Source organism: Camelus bactrianus, chromosome 4, assembly GCF_048773025.1.
Source record: "Camelus bactrianus isolate YW-2024 breed Bactrian camel chromosome 4, ASM4877302v1, whole genome shotgun sequence".
In the NCBI taxonomy this organism is placed as follows: domain Eukaryota; kingdom Metazoa; phylum Chordata; class Mammalia; order Artiodactyla; family Camelidae; genus Camelus; species Camelus bactrianus.
Window position 1 is genome coordinate 75757308 of NC_133542.1, and position 20662 is coordinate 75777969.

Consider the following 20662-nt stretch of genomic DNA (forward strand, 5'->3'; position numbering starts at 1 on the left):
GCGCCTTAAAGGGGCCGCGCGCCGCCCGCCGCGCTCAGGCCCCGCCCCCACGCTCGAGGCTCCGCCCGCCGCGCTCCGGACCGGCGGTCCCTGTGAGGTGCCCGGCCCTGGGGCCCGCCTGCGACAGGGACGCGAGGGCGCCCCAGCGGACACCGTTCGGGCAGGGTGGGTCCCCAGGCGAGGCAAGCGCCCGGGGCTGAGGGGCGCCCCGGGTGGGGGATGGGCGCACACCGGACGCGGTCCCGACTGAGCATGCTCAGTCGCGGGTCCGACTGCGGCGCGGGCTAGCGGTGCCCCCAGCGCCCCGCGGAGGGAGAGGGAGGCCGGAGTCTCCCCTCAAGACGCACTATGGAGAAGTACCAGGTGCCGAGTTGTCCCCTGGCGGGGAGGCGGGCGCGAGTCCAGGGCTCGGACCTCCTGCCGCCCCCGGCCCCCGCGGGTTTAACGGCCATAGCGGCCATGCCGACCCCCGGGAGCCGGAGACCTGTGTTGCGGCCAGCGTCTGCCTCGAGCTCACAGGGTGCCCTCGGGTACCTCCGGGAGATGACCTCCTGGGTGCCCTTTGCCTCTCCCGGCTTTGGTTTCCCGCTTCTCCAGTGATGGGTGAAGTTAAGGCCTCTCCAGTCTGAAAATCCCGGGGTGGAAGACAACCCCATGCTCTTCACCCATGGGTCTATGTGCGTATGGACGCCCGCCAACGTCCGGAATTCATAATCAGGAGCCCCCAGACTCCCGAAACACCCTGTCAGTGGTCCCCAGTTGGCGGACTTAGGCCTTTTCCAGAGCCTGTGAAAATGTTTCGGACCTGAAAATTTCACAAAATGAAAGGAAATCTGCAAAATAAAATGAATGAATGTTTAACTAAATGCTTGGAGACATAATATGTCAACTTTATAAAATGTTAGATTCAGTCCTCTTAAAAAATGAATTAATTTGAAACTAATTTGTGAGTTAGGTTCTAACTTTGTGAGCATTCCCTGTGTGTGGGAGGAGACGTCAGGGAGTCAGCCAGTGGTCAAGCAGATGAGTTTCTGGTGGCCAGAGAATTTTAAAAGCAGAGCTACTTTTTCGGGGGGTTGGGGGAGACTTGATCTGATATGTGTGCATTTTACACTTTAATTTGCCACCTGAGAGTATGTGCACGCTTCCACGAGCACATGCTGCCCAGGACGTCATTGGTTATTCCCTGAGCAGGATTCAGGCTGCCCACAGGGGTCAGATCACAGAAACCTAAACCATTTCTGGACTCTGAGAGTCCCTAGACTCGAGGTTCCAGCCCCCACACCCCCTCCTCTGCATCCTCAGATGAAGGTAATCCTCAAGTACCCTTGGCCTCCTTGCGCAGAGTCCAGTCGTGGCAGCCGTCTCTCTGCAGATTTGGCTGGATGCGCGGGCTCTGGAGTCAGACCCTGGGGTTCCAGTCCAGTCCAGGCCATCTCAGTTGCTCCTGCTGTAGCCTCAGACACGGACCTAGCTCCTCGTGCCTCAGTATCCTCTGTGTAAGCATGGAGACAGCAGTAGTGCTGCCTGCAAGGCTGGCTGTAGAGGGCTTGGCACGTGCCAGGCACACACGTGGCTGTGACGATGATTATATCAGTTATGCACCAGTTTCTTTCTTGTTTGGATGCCCAGCTTGGAGGTGGATACTGGAAATTGGGATCAAGCGGGCTGGAGGGAGTGAAAACACCCTCTGCCCCAGAGGTGTTGGCTCCCAGATGCCCACTGGTCCTCACCACAGACTGGAGAAGGGGCATGGGGTGGTGGAAAGCTCCAGAATCGTCCTCAAAGAGATGGGCTCGGGTTCTGCCTTCACAGGGCTCCCCAGCCTTCCGGGCTGTTTCCTTTGTCTGCAAAACGAAGCACAGACGCTCGCTCTGCCAGCACACCGGGGAAGTGAGGAGGGCCAGAAGAGATATTGGAGGTAGGCATGCTTTAGAAAGTGGAAAGATGTGTACATTTCCCGAAAGCTTCTCTCTCTCTCGCCGGTAGATTTTAGACTGGCTGAAACCTGGGGCCTTGGGGGTCAACCTGGTGGTGGAGGAGACAGAAACCAAAGTAAAGCACGTGATAAAGCAGGTAAGAGGCCCTGCTGATGGCACCCCACTGGGGCTGGTTCCCCAAACATATATGTATCATCCCCATGTTGGAGAAGGGCTTCCGATGCGACAGCCGGATTCCTCTCTGCCAGCAGTGGGGGTGGCGTGAGACTCCTCAGGCTTCCCCGAACACTTGACTCTCGCCTTGATGGAGGGAGAAGGCAGGCTCGTTTTCACTCCCACAACAACCATGGCCATTTATTCAGCACTGGGCCCGCTGTCATCATCATCTCATTTAGTCTTCTACCAGCTCAGCAAGCGGGAGCCATGACCCAGCTTTATAGCCAAAGACAGGGAGGCTGGCGGTGGGGGCAGGGACTTGCCCAGGGTTGCACAGATTTAAGGGCAGGACCAACCCTGGGCCCTTCTTCCACCTCCTCACCAGCGCTGGGGCAGCAGGATGGAGTGCAGACCTGTGGGGGGGCAGCCCTTGGCATGTGTGGTCCATATGAATGGAGGGTCTAGGGGAGGGCTGCCTTGAAAGAGTCCTGGCACCTCTCGTGGTCCACGGCGATGGCCAGGGTACAACGGGATGGGGCTGACTACGCAGGTGGGAGAGCCTTGCTGGTGGCCACTGCTGGAGTCCTTCAGCTCAGCCAGGCCCCTCAGTTCAGCAGCCTCATCCCCGAGGCAGCCAGGCCTGTAGTCCCTACCGGCCTCCTGCTCCGCTGTCGGCCAGCTATGGGGTCGCCCCGTTATCTCAAGGGCCAGCAGGGCAGGACGGCCTGCTGCCTTTGCAATCAAGGGGCTTTTTAAAAAGTCAGTCCATCTTTCTAAACAGAACAGGGGTGAGGTGCAAGAAGGCAGTTGTATGTCCTTTCAGGGTTTGGTAAGCATTTCTAAACTTCTTGGTTTTCACACGAATGCTGTCAAGCTGGGTAATGTGCTTTTCCTCGCTCAGGGTGTTGCAGATGCCACTCATGCGGCTGACATACCCTCCTCCTCTTGCAGCCCTGGTGGCCGCAGGGGCCCCCCCGACCCATGCCCATCCCCTCCTGTGAGATAAGCCCTTAGCTTGTTCTGGATTTTTCACACCATATGAGCAACTCTGTTAAACAACCTTATGGTTAATTTTTTTGAAGATCCATGATTTACTTGGGATAAATTCCTAGGGATGGGATTTCTAGGTCAAAAGAGGTGATCATTTTAAGGCTTTCAGTATGTTTTGGCCAAAATGACTTAAGCACGAGCCCGTAGAACAGAAGGAAGGGATGCACCGTGCCATTGCGTCTGAGGGCTTTACATGGATCTGGGACTCACCCACTAACTGCATTTTTCAACTTCAATCACCTCAGTTACAAATTCTTCATTTGTAAGTTTTCTGAGCAAAAGTTCTGGGTAAGGATCTGGTTGGATGTGGTGATACCGTGTACCCACAGCCTTTGCCACCAAGTGTGTTGCAAAGCTCGGTGCTGCTCTGACCACCACGTTCTCTCTTCCTTTTCACGTGTTTCCCACCACCCATACTCAGTGACTGGGCAATCGTACCAGTTCGGATGAGGAATGCAGTGGTGAGGCTGACACCTGGCCAGCCAGAGCAGGGCTGTGTGACTCTGCGGATGATGTATTGTTTTCTTCTCTGCTTTCAAGATGGTCTGAGAATCAATCCTCTAATGATTCCTTTGAACTTATGTGATGCTATCCTAAACTTATCCTTGCAACAGGAGCAAACATGTCCTCGTTGCTCAAAGAACTTTTTTTTTTTTGGTGGGAGGAGGTAATAAGGTTTGTTTATTACTTATTTATTCTTAGAGGAGGCACTGGGGATTGAACCCAAGCCCTCATGCATGCTAAGCATGTGCTCTACCACTTGAGCTATACCTTCCCCCCTCAAAAGTATTTTTGGATCCCTCCATTAGGAACATCTCCAGGCCCCATCTGGTGCCATAGGATAGGGCATGAATGATAGGAACCTGGCACCTCTGGTAAATAATGATGGTGATGATGGTGGTGATGGTGATGATGGTGGTGGTGATGATGGTGGTGGTGATGGTGATAATGGTGGTGGTGATGGTCGTGGTGATGTTCATGATGATGGTGATGGTGGTGGTGATGCTGGTGGTGGTGATGGTAGTGATGGTGATGCTGCTGCTGCTGATGGTGGTGATGGTGGTGATGGTAGTGATGGTGATGGTGGTGATGGTGGTGATGGTGATGATGGTGGTGATGGTGGTGATGGTGATGGTGGTGGTGACAATGATGACGCTGGTGGTGATGATGACAGGGGTGGTCTACTGCATGTTTACTGAGCTAGTGCTCTTGTGTCCCTGCAGGTGGAGTGCATTGATGAGCATCAGGCCAATGAGGCCCTGGAGGAGGTAACTCTCTGGGTGGTTCCCTCTCTAGAGGACATGATGCAGGACACGCAGAGACCATTCTGTACCCGCCTGCAGAGTGATGGGTGGAAGCCTGGTGGAGGCATGGAGGGTCAGGACCGGTTCTTGCGCTGTGCTGTGAAGTCAGAAGCCCCCAGGTCATGAAGGGAGTCTGTGCCCCAAACACTCATGTCTAAATCCAGGTGCTGACAACAGAATATATGCTGTCAGAGAAGGTACCCTTTGAATGTTGGCGAGGTCTCCCTGGGCTAATCTGCCAATAACCATCTTTTAAAGGATTTTTTTCCCTTCAATTATAGCAGTGTGCATTACAATAGAAAATTAGGGAAATAGAGAATTGTTTAACAAAGAAACTGTAAGCTCTTCGCCTTCCTTAAATCCCCCAGTCAGAACCGACAGCAGCATCCTCATTTAGAGCAGTAGCAAGACCAACTCTATGCACTCTGATTTGCTAGGCGACGGCTCTGAGTCATTTTTTCTTTGATTTTCTTGGATTTCACATGAAGTTAAATGTCTCCCTTCCTATCAAATGGTGCCTGGTGCATCTTTTTTCTGGAATCACCAGTTTTTGAGCTTTGCCAGCAAACAGCTATTGGGTCTGCAGCGTGTCTGATGGCTGGTGATGGACCCCAGCCACATTCATGAGAGAAAGAACATGCGGGGCCGTCCCGGAGCCCCCATGTCCGTCCACGCCAGATGAACTCCTCGTACACCCCACCTGCCATCACAGGCAGTTGTCCATCTGGCTCTTGGTTGTGAAAGTAGCCATTTCTGCTGCCTAATTGTGCTTGTTCTCAAAGCAGTTGGAGCTGAGGGTGGGGGCACGGGGACCTCAAGTGCACACACCCAGGAGGCCAGGCAGCCTGAGCGCATCAGTATCCCCCCTCCCTCTGGCCACGCCGCCTTCCCCAGCCAACCCTGACGGTGCTCATTTCCTGTGTGCCAGGCACTCTGCCTGCATCCGCTCACCCGGGCCTCACGACGCCCCTCTGAAGCAGATACCAACCACGGTTACCGCCATTTTCAGATGAGACTCAGAGAGGTTGAGGAGCCTCTCTTCAGTCACACAGCACAGCCAGCACACACTGCAGGCAGGATCTACATTGGGCCGTCCGTCTCCTAACCTCCAGGCCGCCCACCCTCCCTGAGCCCGCGCCCTGGCCCAGCTCAGAGCTGGGTGCTGGTGTTTTTGTTGGGATGTGTGACTGCAGAGCCCTAGCTGAGAGTTTCCCAAACATCTCCCTCCACTTCCTTCCTCTGCTCTCGTCCCACAGCTCATGCCGCTGCTGCAGCTTCAGCACGCCCACGTCTCCGTGTACCAGGAGCTGTTTGTCATGTGGAACAGTGAGGTGGGTCAGAGCCGGCTCCTGCGGGCTGAGCGGGCACCAGGGGCACGGAGCACCCCCCACACCACTGTAACCCCTCGAGGGCCGATGGCAGTAACTAAGTGTGGCTTCGCGCCAGCTGAGTGGGATTCAGTCCGGGCCTGGTGGCCCCCAGCCCTGCGCCCCGGGCCGTCAGTATCTGGCTTCTCGTCTTCCGTTTCGCTTGGTTTTACTGGGGGAGGTAACTAGGCTTCGTTATTTTGTTGATGGAGGCGCTGGGGGTTGAACCCAGCACGTGCACGCTAAGCACACGCTCTACCGCTGAGCTGGGCCTCCCTCTCCCCTGACTTCTCAGATTTACAAGGAGCCTGAGGCTTTCAGATTACTCCACATGGGACTGCGGTGAGGCTGGGGGAGCAAGACCAAGCTGGGCGGTGGCGCGGTGACTGGAGAAGGGGGGCCAGGGGTGACACCAGAGTCTGATCTCCACGTTAGTGTCCCCAGCTGGGGCTGACAACCGAGAGGCTGAGGAAAGCAGGAGGTTCCCCCCACAACATCCCCTCCCCTTCAGCTGGGCCCTGAGGAAGGCCTGAGAGAGGAACCCTCACCACGTGTACCCCCAGGTATTTTCTGAGCACCCTGTGCGCTCTCAAGGGGGATGCAGAGAAGCCAAGAGCACAGGTCTGGGTCTGAGTCAAAGCCCCAGACGCAGTCTGCTGGGTCTGCGGGGAGCCCATTGGGCACCGGCCCCTCACAGGGAGGAGTGGATCTCAGATGGACCCTCAGGGATGAGCAGTCCTCTCCGTGAAGGGGGCCAGGGCTCCAGGCGCGGCGGTCTGCGTGTGCAGTGGCTGGAGGCCTGACCAGCTTCAGGAAAAGTCCAAGTGGCTTTAGTTTAGATGGGGGTGGAGGTGGCTGTAGGAGGGAGAGGAGGCCAAGGTATGAGCAGAGCATCCTTGCCCCGCCCCCCCCCGCCCCAGACAGTGCGCCCACCATGGGCAGTGCCCCCACCAGCGGGCAGTTCTCCCCTCCATAAGCAGTGCTCCCCCCAGAACAGTGCCCCCTGCCCCCACGGGCAGGCTCCCATAGCTTCTGAGGGGGGTGGCCCAGCAGAGGGAGACCTGGAGCAGTGATGGCACAGAACCGTGGCACCTGGCTGAGGGGTGGGTGCCCCCCAGATCTCCTCCCTGTTCCTCTGCCTGGTGATGGAGCACCACGAGGGAAGCTTCCAGACGGTCATTGAGAAGAAGAGGGCGACCAAGACAGTCATTGACTCTAGGGTAAGACAGACTCTCTGAGACACCAGGCCTGGGGACCACCTGGACCTTCTGATGTCACAGACCCCACCGTGGGGGGCAGGGGGCAGAGGGACAGCAGGTGCCACTGGAGTCCGGTCCTTTTTTCCTGATGTTTCTGGGCGGAGTTGTTGGCATACTGTGCAGCACACAGATCTCAGGTGTACAGCTCAGTGTGGTCTGCGTGGGGATCACTCCTGTCCCCTCCCTGGATGAGGTCAGAGCGTTCCTGGAATGCAGACACTCCCAGTCAGTCCCCAGGTTTGACTTCTGCCTCCAGAGGTCCTTCTGCCCGTCCCTAAGTCCTCATAGATGGGCTCATGCAGCGTGCCATTGGCTTGTGTCTGGCTTCCCGCGTTCATGCAGATGCTTTGGGATTTACCTGCACTGAGTGTGTCAGGGAAGTGACCCTCTCCATGGCCAGGTGCCACCTGGTCCTGGGGCCACACTGCCGTCGGTGTATCCTGTCCAGCACCGTAAGCATCTGGGTGCTTTCCGGTTTGGGGCTGTTAGAAGCAGGGTGGCCGTGAACACTGCTGGGTGTGTTTTGGCGGACGTGAACGTTCATTCTCTGGGTGAGTCCCTCGCATGGAGTCGTGGGGTCACGGAGTGGGTGGGCGTGTGTCTTTAGCAGACATCCCGGTTCTCTGGGGGGTCTGACTCGGGATTGATCCATCTTGAGCTGTGAGCCTTCCAGCCCTGCATTCCGGCCCGCACCTCACTGTGTCAGTCTTTTTAACTTTAATTAAAAATCGCATTTTCCTTTCAGTTACTCTGAGTAGTCACGCTGAACACTTTTTGGCCGTTTGGATAGCTTCTCTGTGCCTGTTCAGGCCTCTTGTCCATTTAAACACTGGGCTTGTCTGTCCTTTCCCGTTGATGCGTAGGAGTTCTTTATGTATTCTAGGTCCGGTATCCAGGTGTCTTCTCCCAGTCTGTGGCTTGCAAATTCACTTTCTTTTTTGGGGAGGTGGGGGATTAGGTTTATTTATTTATTTTTAATTTTTTTTTTAATGGTGGTACTGGGGATTGAACTCAGGACCTCAAGCATGCTAAGCACACGCTCTACCACTGAGCTATTACCCTCCCCCACTACCAGTTCACTTTCTCAATGATGTTTTTTGATGAACAGAAGTTCTTAATTGTGATGAAGTCCAGTTCATCGATGTTTCTTCTGTGCTTGGTGCCTTCTGAGCTGGGGAGGAGCTGTTCCTGCCCCAGGTCATGATGATAATTTCTTTCTTCTGCTGTCCTCTGAGCTGGACGCACTTTGCTTTCACATTTAGGTGTACGACACACACCGAATGAATTTTGCTGGGACGCGCCTCTGTTCGGTGGGCCTCTGGGCACTGTCTCTCTGCTGGGGGTTTCTGGGGTCGAGCGGCTCCTCTCCCAACATGGGCCTCAGAGGCAGGCTCTGGAGTGGGGTTCAAACTTTCTGTTCACAGTAGCACAAAATATTCTCAGCAACTCAGTAAGGGAGGCAGAACTACCCCAGTCAGGGGCTGGGCGTAGGGTGGGGGGTCAGTGGAAGGTGGTGTGGGAGGAAACCCAGGGTCCTGTCGGCCCAGTGCCTCTCTGACACCCCAGGATGGAATCCAGGCTTCCTAGGAACACAGTTTGAAAATCACTGCCCTGGAAACCAGGTAGATCTTGTTTCTGATACAAAATGCTTCCAGAATGTTCTCTCGCAGGGCTCTTCTCATTCTACTGAAATGGAGAGGCAAGCCCCAAGCAGGCGCTGAAGACTGCAGCATCTCTGACACCCACAAGGGGCGGGGCGGGGGCGGGGCGGGGGCGGGGCGAGGGCAGGGCTGGGGCCCCGGGGCCCCGGGTCTCCTTCTGGAGACCGGAGTGCAGGCCTGGAAGCCAGGGCGCTGCCTGGCTGCCAGGGTCGTTCTGTCCGGAGAGCCTGGAAGCAGCCTGTAGCCGCACCTCTTGCACTGGCTCTGCGCTGTTGGCCACTCGCTTCAGCCCATCTCAAGACTCAGGCGAGGACATGCCGCCATCACCGACCTGCCTGAAACAGCAGCAGGGAGCCCCACTCCCATCCTGGCACCTCTCGCCTCCCCCCAGTGGCTGCAGAACATGCTGGGCCAGGTGTTGGATGCGCTGGAATACCTGCACCAGCTGGACATCATCCACAGGTGACCAGGTGGCCGGGCTGCCTCAGGAGAAAAGGCACCTCCAGTGGCAGCGCTGGGGCAGGCTCGAAGGAGAGAGGTGCTGCGGTCAGCGCAGCCGGGACAAGGGCGGGCCCCTTTCCAGAGCACCTCCCAGGCTTGAAGACAATGTCGCCCCCTCCACGACGCTCTCAGTGCACAGACAGTGCGGGCCGGCTCTGAAGGGCAAGGGAAGCAGCAGGTAACAGCAGCGGAGGAGGAGGTCAGGCTGCTGGCCACGCCCAGGCTGAGCTTTGGACCCGCCAGCACCACAGCTTCACGCTCTGGAACCACAGTCTGAAGGATCAGTGTATTTAAAGGAGGGAAAGCCGAGTGAACCAAACGCAGGCAGGAAGCACTCATGATTCCGCGTTCATGTCATTAGTCCTCATGAAACGGTCGACAGCCGGTCCCCAGGCTCGCGGCTGAGACCTGGAGGGAGGCGGACAGGGTGTTAGCAGAGGGACCCCAGGAGGAGCCAGGCTTTCCCTACTTGCTTTTCCTGTTTGAAATAACTGAGACTATTTATGCTTATAGGAAATGACATTGTAAAAGTGAGCTGAAAGGGAGTTTACTGAGCGGAGGGGAAGGGTGGGCTGCCGCGGTGGCACTGGGTGTGGCAGGAGCGTCAGGGTTACAGACATGGCGCTGCAGGGCGGTGGGTGTGAAGCTGTGACTCTCCGTTTCAGGAACCTCAAGCCCTCCAACATCGCCCTGGTCAGCAGCGACCACTGCAGGCTGCAGGACCTGAGCTCCAACACGCTGATGGCTGACCGCGCCAAGTGGAACATCCGTGCAGAGGAAGGTGGCTGGCGTGCTTCCGGCTGGGGGACCGTGCCGCTGGGGAGCAGGGTGGGGGGGCTGTCCACCCAAGGGGGCTGCTCCTGGATTCCAAAGGCAGTGGCCGCTCTACGTGCTGGAACAGGCAGCGTCAAACCTGCACTTGCTCACAGGACGTGCCCCCACCCCGGGTTACGTGGGCTCCAGAGAGACCCCTTGGCTGCTTGTAACTGAGCAGGAGGATGACCATGGGGGTGCACGCAGGGTCCAAAAGACACTCAGAAAATGTGAACCTTTATGGAGGGAGAAGACAGGCCTCGGAAGGAAGGAAACTGACATACATGGACAGAGGGCTGTTGGATGCCAGGCACTGGCCAGGGCTGGATCACTTCCTGAGTCTCCAAATAACCCAGGAGAAGGTGAAGGTGGGAAGTCAGGGGAGAGAAGTTCTCCTTCCTTTGAAAAGACAACAGGGCCAAGGGAGCTGGGCTTCAAGTCTATAACAGCTATCAGGGAGGGAGAGAGCAAGCCTCCAGTGGAGAACTCCAGAGTCCTGGGCTGGCAGGTACACGGCACACTGTCCTTGTGCAGAGGATGGATGGATGGGTGCTTGGGTGGATGGGTCGATGAGTGGGTAGGTGGGTGGATGGATGGGTGAATGGGTGGATGGGTCGATGAGTGGGTAGGTGGGTGGGTGGATGGATGGGTGGATAGATGGACATGCAGATAGAGGGACAGGCCAATAGGTGGGTGAATGGATGGGTGGATTGGTGGGTCAGTGGGTAAATGGATGGATACATGGATGGTTGGGTGGGTCAGTGGGTAGGTGGGTAGACAGATGGACAGGCGGATGGCTGGCTGGCTGGGTCGGTGTGGGTGGGCAGGTGGGCGGGCAGGTGAGTGGATGGGTGGATCTACTGAAGGTGTAGACGGTGGGGGTCCTTGGAGTCCACCCCTTTGCTCCTTGTTTGGGAAATGGAGGTACAGCGAGGGATGGCTGTCGGAGGCCCGTCAGGGACTGACTGAGCTGGTCTGAGGACCCTGCTCTTTTGGCTCCCAGTCTGGGGGTCCAGATTTAGAAACTAGGGCAGGGCAACCAGAACTTTGCCTTAAGCCCCCAGCATTTAGAGGAGCAAGATGTTTAAAGAGGGTACAGATTTTAGCCTTCTTGGCATGTGGCTCTTCTGACTAATTCTGCAGCCACCGTGGGACCGGGACGTGCATACAGCCGGCCTGGTGGGCTCCTGCCGAGATGGGCAGCCTCACTGGCTGAAGATCAAGGGCCAGGATCTTCCTGACCAGGGGCCTCTTCCTTTCCCCCCTCCCCTGAAAAGGGCTCATTTTCCAAGCTGCTTGCTTCCCCAGAGAACCCTGGACTCATGCATCCCCCATCTGTTCCTGCCAACAGACCCCTTTCAGAAGTCCTGGATGGCCCCCGAAACCCTCAGCTTCTCCTTCAGCCAGAAGTCTGATGTCTGGTCCCTGGGCTGCATCATCCTTGACATGGCCAGCTGCTCCTTCGTGGATGTGAGCAGCCTCTGTCTGCCTCTCCCTGCCACACACGAGCCCCACTCCCCACAGCCCCAGGGAGCTAGGCTCTGCCCACCTCGGCCCTGCTGGGCCCTGGCGTGGTGGTGGTGATGCTGATGATGATAATATTCAGATCCGCCCACACACCTCCCCCTGACGGCAGCCCTCCAGGGGACTTCACTGCCCGCTTATGGACGAGAACACCCGAGTTCAGGCGCACTACCCGCCCACGGTGGGACTCAGGTCATGCTCTGTCCCTGTTTGAGTTAAGGATGCATCCAGCCGCAGGTAATGGGAAATCTGACTAACACAGCCCTGAATACATAGAGGCTGTTGTCACCCACTGGTGCAGGCTAGTGCCTTGGTGCCTTCTGGATTCCTGCACTGCCCTGGTGGGGAGCTCTCGGCGCCGTGGAGGCCCCTGCATGGGGGACACCACCTGGGGCTGCAGATCCTGACATACAGAAGGGAAGGCAGAGAAGGAGGTGGCCAGGCCTCCGCCAGCGCCGCCAGGCCCACGAGCAGGAGTCTCCCTGGCCCCCAGGCCCACATGCGAGCACCGAGGCCCCAGCAAGGACAGCCCCCGGTGGAGTGGGCCCCACTTCCCACTCTCACCCAGACCCCCAGGCTCTTACCAGCTGGGTCTGGATCAGAGAGGGGTGAGGTGCACAACCTTCTTGGTGTGTCTGTAGAGGGAAGGTCGTCCTGCACTCCCTCCGCCCGGCGAGATGGCCACTCGCTTCTCTCCAAACCACCATTTCTACTTCACAGGAGAACCCTGGGGCTCAGGTGGCCTCTGCACGTTTCTGACGGCGGAAGCTATGTCACCTCCCCTCCAGTCCCCACAGGCTCCCCTCTGCCTGGGTCAGGCCGTCTTCGTTTGGTTGAGCTGGTGCACAAGCCAGCCTCTCTCTCCTCCCAGGCGACGGAAGCCATGCTTCTGAGGAAGTCGACGCGGAGTTCCCCCGATGGCCTGAGGGGTGTCCTGAGGACCATGGAGGAGAGGAAGGTCCCCGATGCGAAAATCTTCAATTCCCTTTTGCCTCTGATGCTCCAGAACAACCCCTCGGAGCGAATAACCATCAGGTGAGCGCAGGCTCTGGGGCCTCACTCCGCTACTCTTACCTTTCAGCGTCTTTCCATTTCAATCTGTACGTGGCCACTGGGGGTTTTAACGCCACAAAGCGCTCATCACACGTGCCCTGTCCACCCAAGGACAGTGCCTCCTGCGTCTGATAGGGAAGCCGGCCCCAGGACCAGGAAAACGTTTTAATTCTAACATACTTTAAAGTTAGAAGAACAAAATGAATCCACCCTGGGCTATGGTCGCCTTTATACCAGCACAGCTGGGAATTCTGATTTTCTGGTCTATTTCATGGAGGAAGGGCCCACGCAGGCGGAAGTGGCAGGGCCCAGCACCGTCCTCCCCGGGCCCTCCTGGGGGGGGATTGCCGGCACGGCCGCTGGACACACTGCTGACACCGGGAGAAGCGCTCCCCGACGGGTTCCCCAAGAAGGTGCATCTGGCGGCGAGGGCAGAGGTGAGGTGGCGGGCTCTCTGCTCCTCCCCAGGGACGTGATTCACATCACCTTCGTGAGCCACAACTTCCGGTCCTCCAGCACCGCCCTGGCGCTGCACGGGCCCATGGTGCCCTTGCCCATCATTGACACGCTGTTAGAGACCAACGTTGCCAGCATCTTAGGTGACGTGGGCACCTGGGGGCGGGGGTGCCAGAGGCGCCCAGGGTCCCGTGGGTGGCTCCTCACGCACCTATGGCAGAGTTCACCTCCGTGGCCGGGCCACACCGCTCCCCTCTCTGTTCCTGCCACACAGTCCTCCATGTGGCTGAATGGCCACCCACTGCCACGCCCACCACAGACGCCCTGCTTTTACTCCACACCCTGGCACACAGTGGCCCCGGGGCCCGCAGTGTCTTCCCTGCTCAGCAGCGCTGCCTGTGTGGTTGCCGGGTGCCCAGGAGGGTGCTGCCCACAGGGCGGGAGGGGCGACCCCGGACCAGCAGGCCCGTCCCTCCTGAAGGTGAAGTGGCTCTGGGGCTCCATGTGCAGCATGACACGTGCAGGCCTGAGACCCCAGGCAGGCACAGTGCTGACTCCTCACCTCCCCAGAGGTGCACGTGACAGTCCCACCACGTGTCCCCGGCTGGGGGGCTACACCTGCAGTCTTGGGTAAACAAGGGATTGCGGTCATCTTCAAGTTCAGGGTTGGCCCCACCCTCCCGTCCCTCTGTGTCACTGGTGTGTGGGGGCTTCTCACTCTCTCCCGCACCAGTGGCTCCCTCCCACCCTCCCCTGCCACCTCTGCCCCTCTTTCTGGGGAAGGGGCACCACGAGGCCCTAGCTGCTCAGTCTCCCTGTCCCACGGTCACGGGCTGTGGAGACAGATGGCTGGGTCCAGTCGAAGCTCATCCCCCACGAGCTGAGTGGCCTGGAGCGAGTCACCGACTCTCCCAGAGTGAGGCTGGAGCGGCAGCACACCCCTGCGGGCTCTGAGGCCGACCCCAGTTTGACTTTGGACAGGTGGCTCGGCCCGGAAATGGGGGTGATAAGAGCACTTCCTCAGGCCCGATCACTCGGATCCGTGTGGCCATGCACGTTGGCAGCCAGGCCCGTGTGGTGCCCGCCCAGGGGCCCTCAGAAGGGGCCCTGAGCTGGCTGAGGCTTGGGCAGGTGCGCCGGCAGGCGCCCCCCCATGCTGCCATGTTCCTGCAGAGGTCATGCAGAGCTTCTCCAGCCGGCCCGAAGTCCAGCACAGGGCCATGAAGAGGCTCCTGAAGATGCCCGAAAATCAGCTAGGTGGGGGCCCCACCCTCGCCTTCCTTCTCGGAGGGCCCTGGCCCCGCACTCCTGCTTTCCTGGCCAGTGCTCTGTCACTCCTGAGGCCCATGTATATTCCCACAGGGGCCCACGGTTTTGCCACCTGCTTGGAACAGGCAGCCTGGAACTCCTCCTGGGCCGCCTGTCCCCAAGCAGGGGTGTGGGCGACGGGGTGGCCTCCTTTCACGCGCTCTTCGTGGATGCTTAGTGAGACACGCCGCCCTTTCCGCCCTCCCTCTTGATGGGTGTGAGAGCATCTCTTTCCCCAGTGCCCTCCCATCAGTGAGAGTATCTTTAATTTTGGCAAAACATGGTTTCATAAAATCTCTGCACTCAACCTGCCTCACCAGCCTGAATATTACATCCATTCACTCATCCATCCATCCTTCCACAAAGGTTGCCCCGGTGGCTGGGGCAGCAGGGACTACAGAGGCCCAGTGCAGCTCCCTGGTGAGGCAGCAGAGACCTCACGTTGGCCTTTCTCTTCCTCCCCTCCTTCCCGGTGACCCCTTCTGGGGCTGGGCTGTGGCCAGGACAGAGTCCATGGGAGGGAGAGTCTGCCTTCCTGGGGAAAGTGAGGGGGGCTGCTGGGCCCCTTCCCGAGGGTGGCCTTGGCTGCCACCCCAGAGCCACACCTGCCTCGGAGCCTCGCTGGGAGACGGGTGGGCGTGGTTTGGCTTCCCTGGGGCCAGCACGTTTGTCCTTGTCATTCTCACCTCGAGGACACAGGCTGAGAGGCGGAGCAGCCGCGGGGAAGGGGCAGCGCTGGGACTGGGCCCTCGGCTGCCCGCCCCTGCCTCTCCCCCCCGCCCAGTGCCCAGCACAGGCCCGGCCCGGAGGAGAGTCGGGGCCCTGCAGATGTCCTCTCTCGGGGCAGCAACAGCGGAGGGCCCTGGAGCCAGGCAGGCTGGGCTCAAGGCGAGGGCTTTCGCCTCCCTGCCTTCCCTCGTCTGTAAAACCAGAGCACAGACAGGAGGCTCTCCCTCGTGGCGCCACTGGAACGAGATCCCCACAGCAGACGCGTGACAAGGGCTCAGCACACGCTGGCCGATCACGTCCCTGGGGTGCACGCGTGATGCCCCGTGGGCACCCAGCACAGTCTGGTTCCCTGGTTTGGTCCCTGCACCCACTCTGCACCCCGTTCCTGTGCCAAGTCTCACGTGGCCGCCTGGCCCCCCAGGTCTGCCGTGGCCAATGGAGCTGGTGGAGATGCTGGTCGGCATCATGAAGCAGCACGAGAGGGTCCCTGACGTCCAGCTGTGTGCCTGCTCCCTGCTGCTGCGCACCCTGGGCCACGGTGGGTGCTGGGCCAGCCAGGGAGACCCTCCTGGGCACAGCTGGATTCCCCCCTCCCCTCCGACTGTTGCCTTAGTATCTGACCCTCTGAACACTTTGCCCTGCGCTGTCCACCCAACCCCACCCCAGGGCACAAACGGGAGTCTAGATACTTGCGCACTGCCCACGGCCTGTCTTGGCCTGCTCTGTGGCCCCGGACAAGCTCCCCTCTCCACCCCTCTGGCTGGTTTCCAGGCATGAAATGAGAAGCCGGACACATGGGGTCCTGCGGAGTGACCCCCCAGGCGGGCGTGAGCTTGTTGCCGCAGAGGGAGAGGCTGGGGGTGAGAGCCTGAGGAACCGGGCACCCCCCGGAGACTTTGGGCCATTCAAAAGGGTTGAGCTATGTTTGAGTTTTAAAATGGAATTATTTCATCTCCCTTCCAACTTTAATATTTAGGCCTCATTTCCACTTTATGCATTCCACTGCACGTGATAAACGTCTACTCTGGTATGTTGCAGGGCCTACTGGCCGCGCGGGCGAGCAGGTCCCCAGCCCTTTGGTCCCTCAGTCAGTCACTCAGTAAGCACTCACAGGGACCTGCTCTGCGCCCTGACCTCCACTTCCTCCATGCAGAATGGGGCGCTGCCCTCATCCAGCGAGGGCTCAGGGCCCAGGGTTAACCCTGGCCTCTCCGTCTGCCCAAGCAGCGCTGGCGCAGGACCCAGCAGCCGTGGTGCCGAGCGACAGCGCCATCACCCCTGTCCTGCTGAGCGTCATGCGGAGCCACCCTGAGAAGCAGGAGCTCCTGGTCCTGGTCTACGGCCTGCTCGCCATTGTCGCCAGCCAGGGTGGGTCTGCATGCTCCCGGGGCGTGCTGGGGTACACGGGGGCCGGGGTGGCTCAGTGGCCTCGTGGTCTGTTCCCAGCCTCCACCTTCCCGGTCACTCGTTCCTTCCACAAATGTGCGAGGGCACCGGCAAGGTGCCAGGCCCCACCGCAGGCCTCACGACGTGTTTCGGGTTCAAACCCCCGTCGCCCCTCCCGCCCCGCTTGGCTGTTTCACAGGGCCGCCGGCAGGCGGGGGACGGGGCACGGAGTGGGGTGGGGTCGCGACCAACGGCTTTACACACGTTTGCACCCTCCAGCCGCTAATGGGGGGGGCAGCATCTTCTCCAAAGGGCCCTGGCCTGGAGCCCCCCAGCCCCCACTCCACTAGCTGGATATCTACTGTACTTCGCTGACCTCACACCGGGCAGTGAGAAGGGCTGCTGTCAACAGCCATGTTGGGACAACAGGTGTAAATGAGGGCATCTGGCAAGCTGGGTGTCAGGTCATCCCGCCGGGAAGGGCACAGTCGTGGTCCCATCCTGGAGGCTCAGGCCTGCTGTGTGGCCCTAGGGGGCAGGGCCAGGCCCCCTGGAAGGAAAACCGCAGAGACCAGTCCCAGCCCAGTAACGAGGGGGAGACACTGGAACGGCGGCCCTGAGGACGGGCTGTGCTCTTTTGTTTCTGGGCCCCGTGCTGGCATGAGGCCGGCCCCGAGTAGGTACCCGGTAACATGGGCCACGTGGGGCGGCGGTGCTGGGGACAGCGGGGGGGGGGGGAGGCAGCTCCCTGGGAGGGCTTCTCCGTGGTCCTCACTCCAGGCCCCCCGCCCCGACCCAGAGCCAGCCACGGATGAGCTGCAGAAGGCTGGGCTGTTTGAGCACATCCTGGAGCACCTGGACACCTTCTCCAGGAACCGGGACATCTGCATCAACGGCCTGAGCCTGCTCTGGGCCCTGCTGGTGGATGGTGAGAGGGACCTGGGACTGGCACCGCCCCCGCTGCTCCCCCGTCACCTGAGACCCTTCAAGGGCCTCTGAGTCCTGGCCCTTGAACACTTCAGGACAGACCGTGGCCCGTGAAGGGCTCTTCTGAGAGCAGGGAAGCAGAGAGGAAGGAGCGGGGAGAGGGGATACGAAAAGCTGCACCAGCAGAGGCAGGATGTGCTGCCCTGGGAGGTGGGGGGTGGGAGGCTCGCCCCCCCGGCGCTTTATGCCCTGCTCAGGGAACCCTCCAGCTCCCAGACACCACGGGATTTCCCAGGCAGTCTCTCATTTCAGAAGTTGGCCTTGGCACTGGGCATCCTGTCATGATTTGTAAAGAAGTTGGCCTTGGCACTGGGCATCCTGTCATGATTTGTAAAAAAATTTTTTTGGGAGGGGAAGTAATGAGGTTTGTTTATTTACCTATTTTTAATGGAGGTGCTGGGGATTGAACCCAGGACCTCATACATGCTTAGCACGCGCTCTACCACTGAGCTATACCCTCCCCCATCCTGACTTCTGATTCAGAAAAGGGGGGCCCCCAGGCTATACTGCTCCCTCTCCAGGCCCCACGTGGCCCTGAAGCACCTGGGTGGTCATTTCCCCCGAAGAAAAGAGGGCTCCCACCTGACATGCAAGACTCCCCAAGACTCCCCTGGGGGGTGGCAGGTGACCCCACCCTCTGAAGACCTGCTAGCAGCCTGGAAATCGCACCCCTCTTCCCATCTCTGAGGACATCTGCCCTCTCCCCACCAACAGCTTCTGCTGGGGGGCCAAGCGCACAGCAGGCACTCCTGCTCGCACCAAGCGTAGGTGTCCCCTCTCCCTCCTGTCCTACTCCAGCTGTCATCGTGGACAAGGCCCCCTTGGAGAAAGCCCCGGGCCTCATTGCCGAGGTGATGGCCACCTACCCCGCGGACGTGGAGATGGCCGAAGCCGGCTGTGCAGTCCTGTGGCTGCTGTCCTTGCTGGGTGAGCAGCCCGGGGCCCCAGGGCTGGCGGGGTGGACCCTGGACCCACGAGACGAGGCCCGCACCGGCCCCTCCGCAGGTTGCATAGAGGAGCACCAGTTTGAAGAGGTGGTGGTGCTGTTCCTGCAAAGCATCCGGCTGTGCCAGGACCGAGTCCTGCTGGTGAACAACGCCTACCGCGGGCTGGCCAGCCTCGCCGAGGTGTCCGGTGAGCCTGCGGCCGGGGTGACCTGCCTCTAGGAGGTGGGGGAGGTGGGGCGCATTCAACCCGCAATGTCTGCCAGCTGCCCGCAGCCCAAAAACAGAAGCAAAAGATCAAAGAAGGAAAATACATCTACAGTCCCATCACTCAGAAGCTGCCGTGGAGACTTTCCACACGCACATCACACTTTGTCCCGAGCTACACTGCCTGCCTTCCCTGCCCTCGAACACAGCGTCCCACACGTTCCCCTCCAGGTGCCCGGGGCAGTCTGTGAGCTCCCACCTCCGCAACACCAACTCTGGCTGGTACTCAGCCTCCGGGCCCGACTCACGCACAGCAACCCCTCAGACACTTGGGCCTGGAGCCTGGCTGGGCTGCCAGCTCCAAGGGGGGCAGTTCCCACTCCTCTGAGGTCTGGTCCCCACTTGGTACACAGGCTGGACCAGCCTGTTTCTTCCTTGGCCTCAAGCAGGGAGCGGGGTGCTCTTCCCTCTCGGATGGAGACAACCGGGGTTCCAGGCCTACACCTTCCTCCTCAACCCCGCTAGGATCCTGGTGGGAGGGGGGAGGTGAGGCTCTAAGGGGAAAAAGGACGTGGCTCAGGTCTCAAGGAGCAGGGTGGTCAGAACCCCAGAGCCCGAGTCTGGGTGAGACCCTTGGCGTTGTGGCTGCCAGCTGTGCCCTGGGCTCCAGGAGGACCTGGTAAAGACCCACATGGCATCTCACGTCACTGCTCGCAGACCCCAGCCCCTCAGGAGCCAGGCTGGCCCCGCAATGACAGGCCTCCTTACACTGGGGGGCCCTCCCTATGAGCCCACTCCCCCTCTGGCTGCCTGGGTGGAGGGGCGGGTGTACGTTCCCACCGGAGGACAGGCAGGTGCGGAGTGGGGAGTTGCCTGACCTCAGCAGTGCCCAGGCTGCAGGACTCCGGGGCGTCCTCCGCCAGCTGAGGCTCTTGCTGCCCTGGGCTCTCGGGGCTCTCAACCCACCAACTTAGTACCGCTGTCAGCCCATCTCCTGGAGGACCAAGGCGGGGGCCGCGCAGGGAATGAACCCCGTCCCCCGCCAGAGCTGGCGGCCCTGCAGGTGGTGATGCCGGAGGAGGACAGCAGCGGCCTCACCCTGCTCCAGGAGACGTACCAGCTCCACAGGGATGACCCGGAGGTGGTGGAGAGCATCTGCGTGCTGCTGGCCCAGCTCGCCTCCTATGGTGAGGACCCCCTTGCCTTGTCACCCCCTCCCCGAGGCTGGGGTCAAAGAGGCGCCCTGCTCGCCAGTTTAACTGACAGCAGAAGGAAAGGAACCCTCTGTGCTGGCGCGGGTGATACCCGGTTCTCGGGTTCCCACAGACCCCTCAGGGGTCTGGGGGCCAGGGGCCAAGCTTGGTCCTGCTGGGCGCCTCAGAACTGCCCCGCTGGGGACCCGGGAGAGTGTCAGGCTGGCCCCAGGACCCTCTGCTCTGCCCGCAGACGACATCCTGCCGGAGCTGTTGTCCAGCGGCATCGAGCCGCTGGTCGAGGAGATCCACGGGCGCTTCACCTCCAGCCTGGTGAGTGCCGGTGGGCCCTGCGGCCAGGGGCCCAGAACCGGAGGTCTGCGGGCAGATGACTGGGAGTGCTGCTTGTACGGTTCTAAGTGGCTCAGCCGGTCTGTTGCCCCCCGTCCACGACTGGGCCCAAGTCAACCCTGAAGGGGCAGCAGTGAGACCTCTTCCAAGAAAAGTGGGCCAAGTGACAGGAGCAGCCGCTCGTGGACCCCAAAGCTGAGCGGGGAAACCACCAACCGCCCTCCCCTTCCAGGAGCTGGTTTCTGACGCAGGGCGTGTGCTCCGCAGACTGGAGGCTTCGCGGCGCTGCTCCGAGGGCGGGCAGTAGGTGCCTCCCGGGCCCCCCTCCCCTTCCCCGGCCTGTTCCTCTGTGAGCTGCCGGACTGGGCATCTCCTCAGGGGGTACGTGGGGTAGGGGCAGGAAGAACCGCCACCCAGGACCAGCACGTGCACTTCACCCTTTGTGACAGGGGGCCTGGGCCATTCCCAGGGTG

General features: G+C 59.9%; 1 protein-coding gene across 12 annotated transcripts; it reads left to right on the forward strand.

The window, feature by feature from the left end:
• Positions 1-62: 62 nt before the first annotated feature.
• STKLD1 (serine/threonine kinase like domain containing 1) lies at positions 63-20577 on the forward strand. Of its 12 annotated transcripts, none has more exons than XM_074362572.1 (18): positions 63-165; positions 1990-2076; positions 4370-4414; positions 5707-5781; positions 6936-7037; positions 9129-9199; positions 9904-10019; positions 11403-11521; positions 12447-12610; positions 13097-13227; positions 14258-14341; positions 15543-15659; positions 16349-16489; positions 17307-17435; positions 18293-18628; positions 19692-19832; positions 20092-20171; positions 20422-20577. In XM_074362572.1, the coding sequence occupies exons 4-18, from the start codon at positions 5710-5712 to the stop codon at positions 20494-20496; spliced, it is 1878 nt and encodes a 625-aa protein (XP_074218673.1). In that variant the 5' UTR covers positions 63-165; positions 1990-2076; positions 4370-4414; positions 5707-5709; the 3' UTR covers positions 20497-20577. The 12 variants fall into 12 exon arrangements, 11 of the variants coding, with proteins under 11 accessions (XP_074218673.1, XP_010952744.2, XP_045372226.2 ...); XM_010954442.3 differs by lacking the exon at positions 63-165 and having other exon boundaries at positions 1943-2076; positions 18293-18421; positions 18500-18628; XM_074362574.1 differs by lacking the exons at positions 63-165; positions 1990-2076 and adding an exon at positions 6113-6159 and having other exon boundaries at positions 4366-4414; positions 6253-7037.
• The last annotated feature ends 85 nt before the right edge of the window (positions 20578-20662 follow it).

Bases quoted from the DNA above. Each gene is read 5' to 3' on its own strand.
- STKLD1 (XM_074362572.1), top strand. From the start codon at position 5,710: ATGCCGCTGCTGCAGCTTCAGCACGCCCACGTCTCCGTGTACCAGGAG. The intron at 16,490-17,306 runs GTGGGTCTGCAT...GCCCCGACCCAG, and splicing joins CGCCATTGTCGCCAGCCAGG to AGCCAGCCACGGATGAGCTG. The intron at 20,172-20,421 runs GTGAGTGCCGGT...CTCCCCTTCCAG, and splicing joins GGCGCTTCACCTCCAGCCTG to GAGCTGGTTTCTGACGCAGG.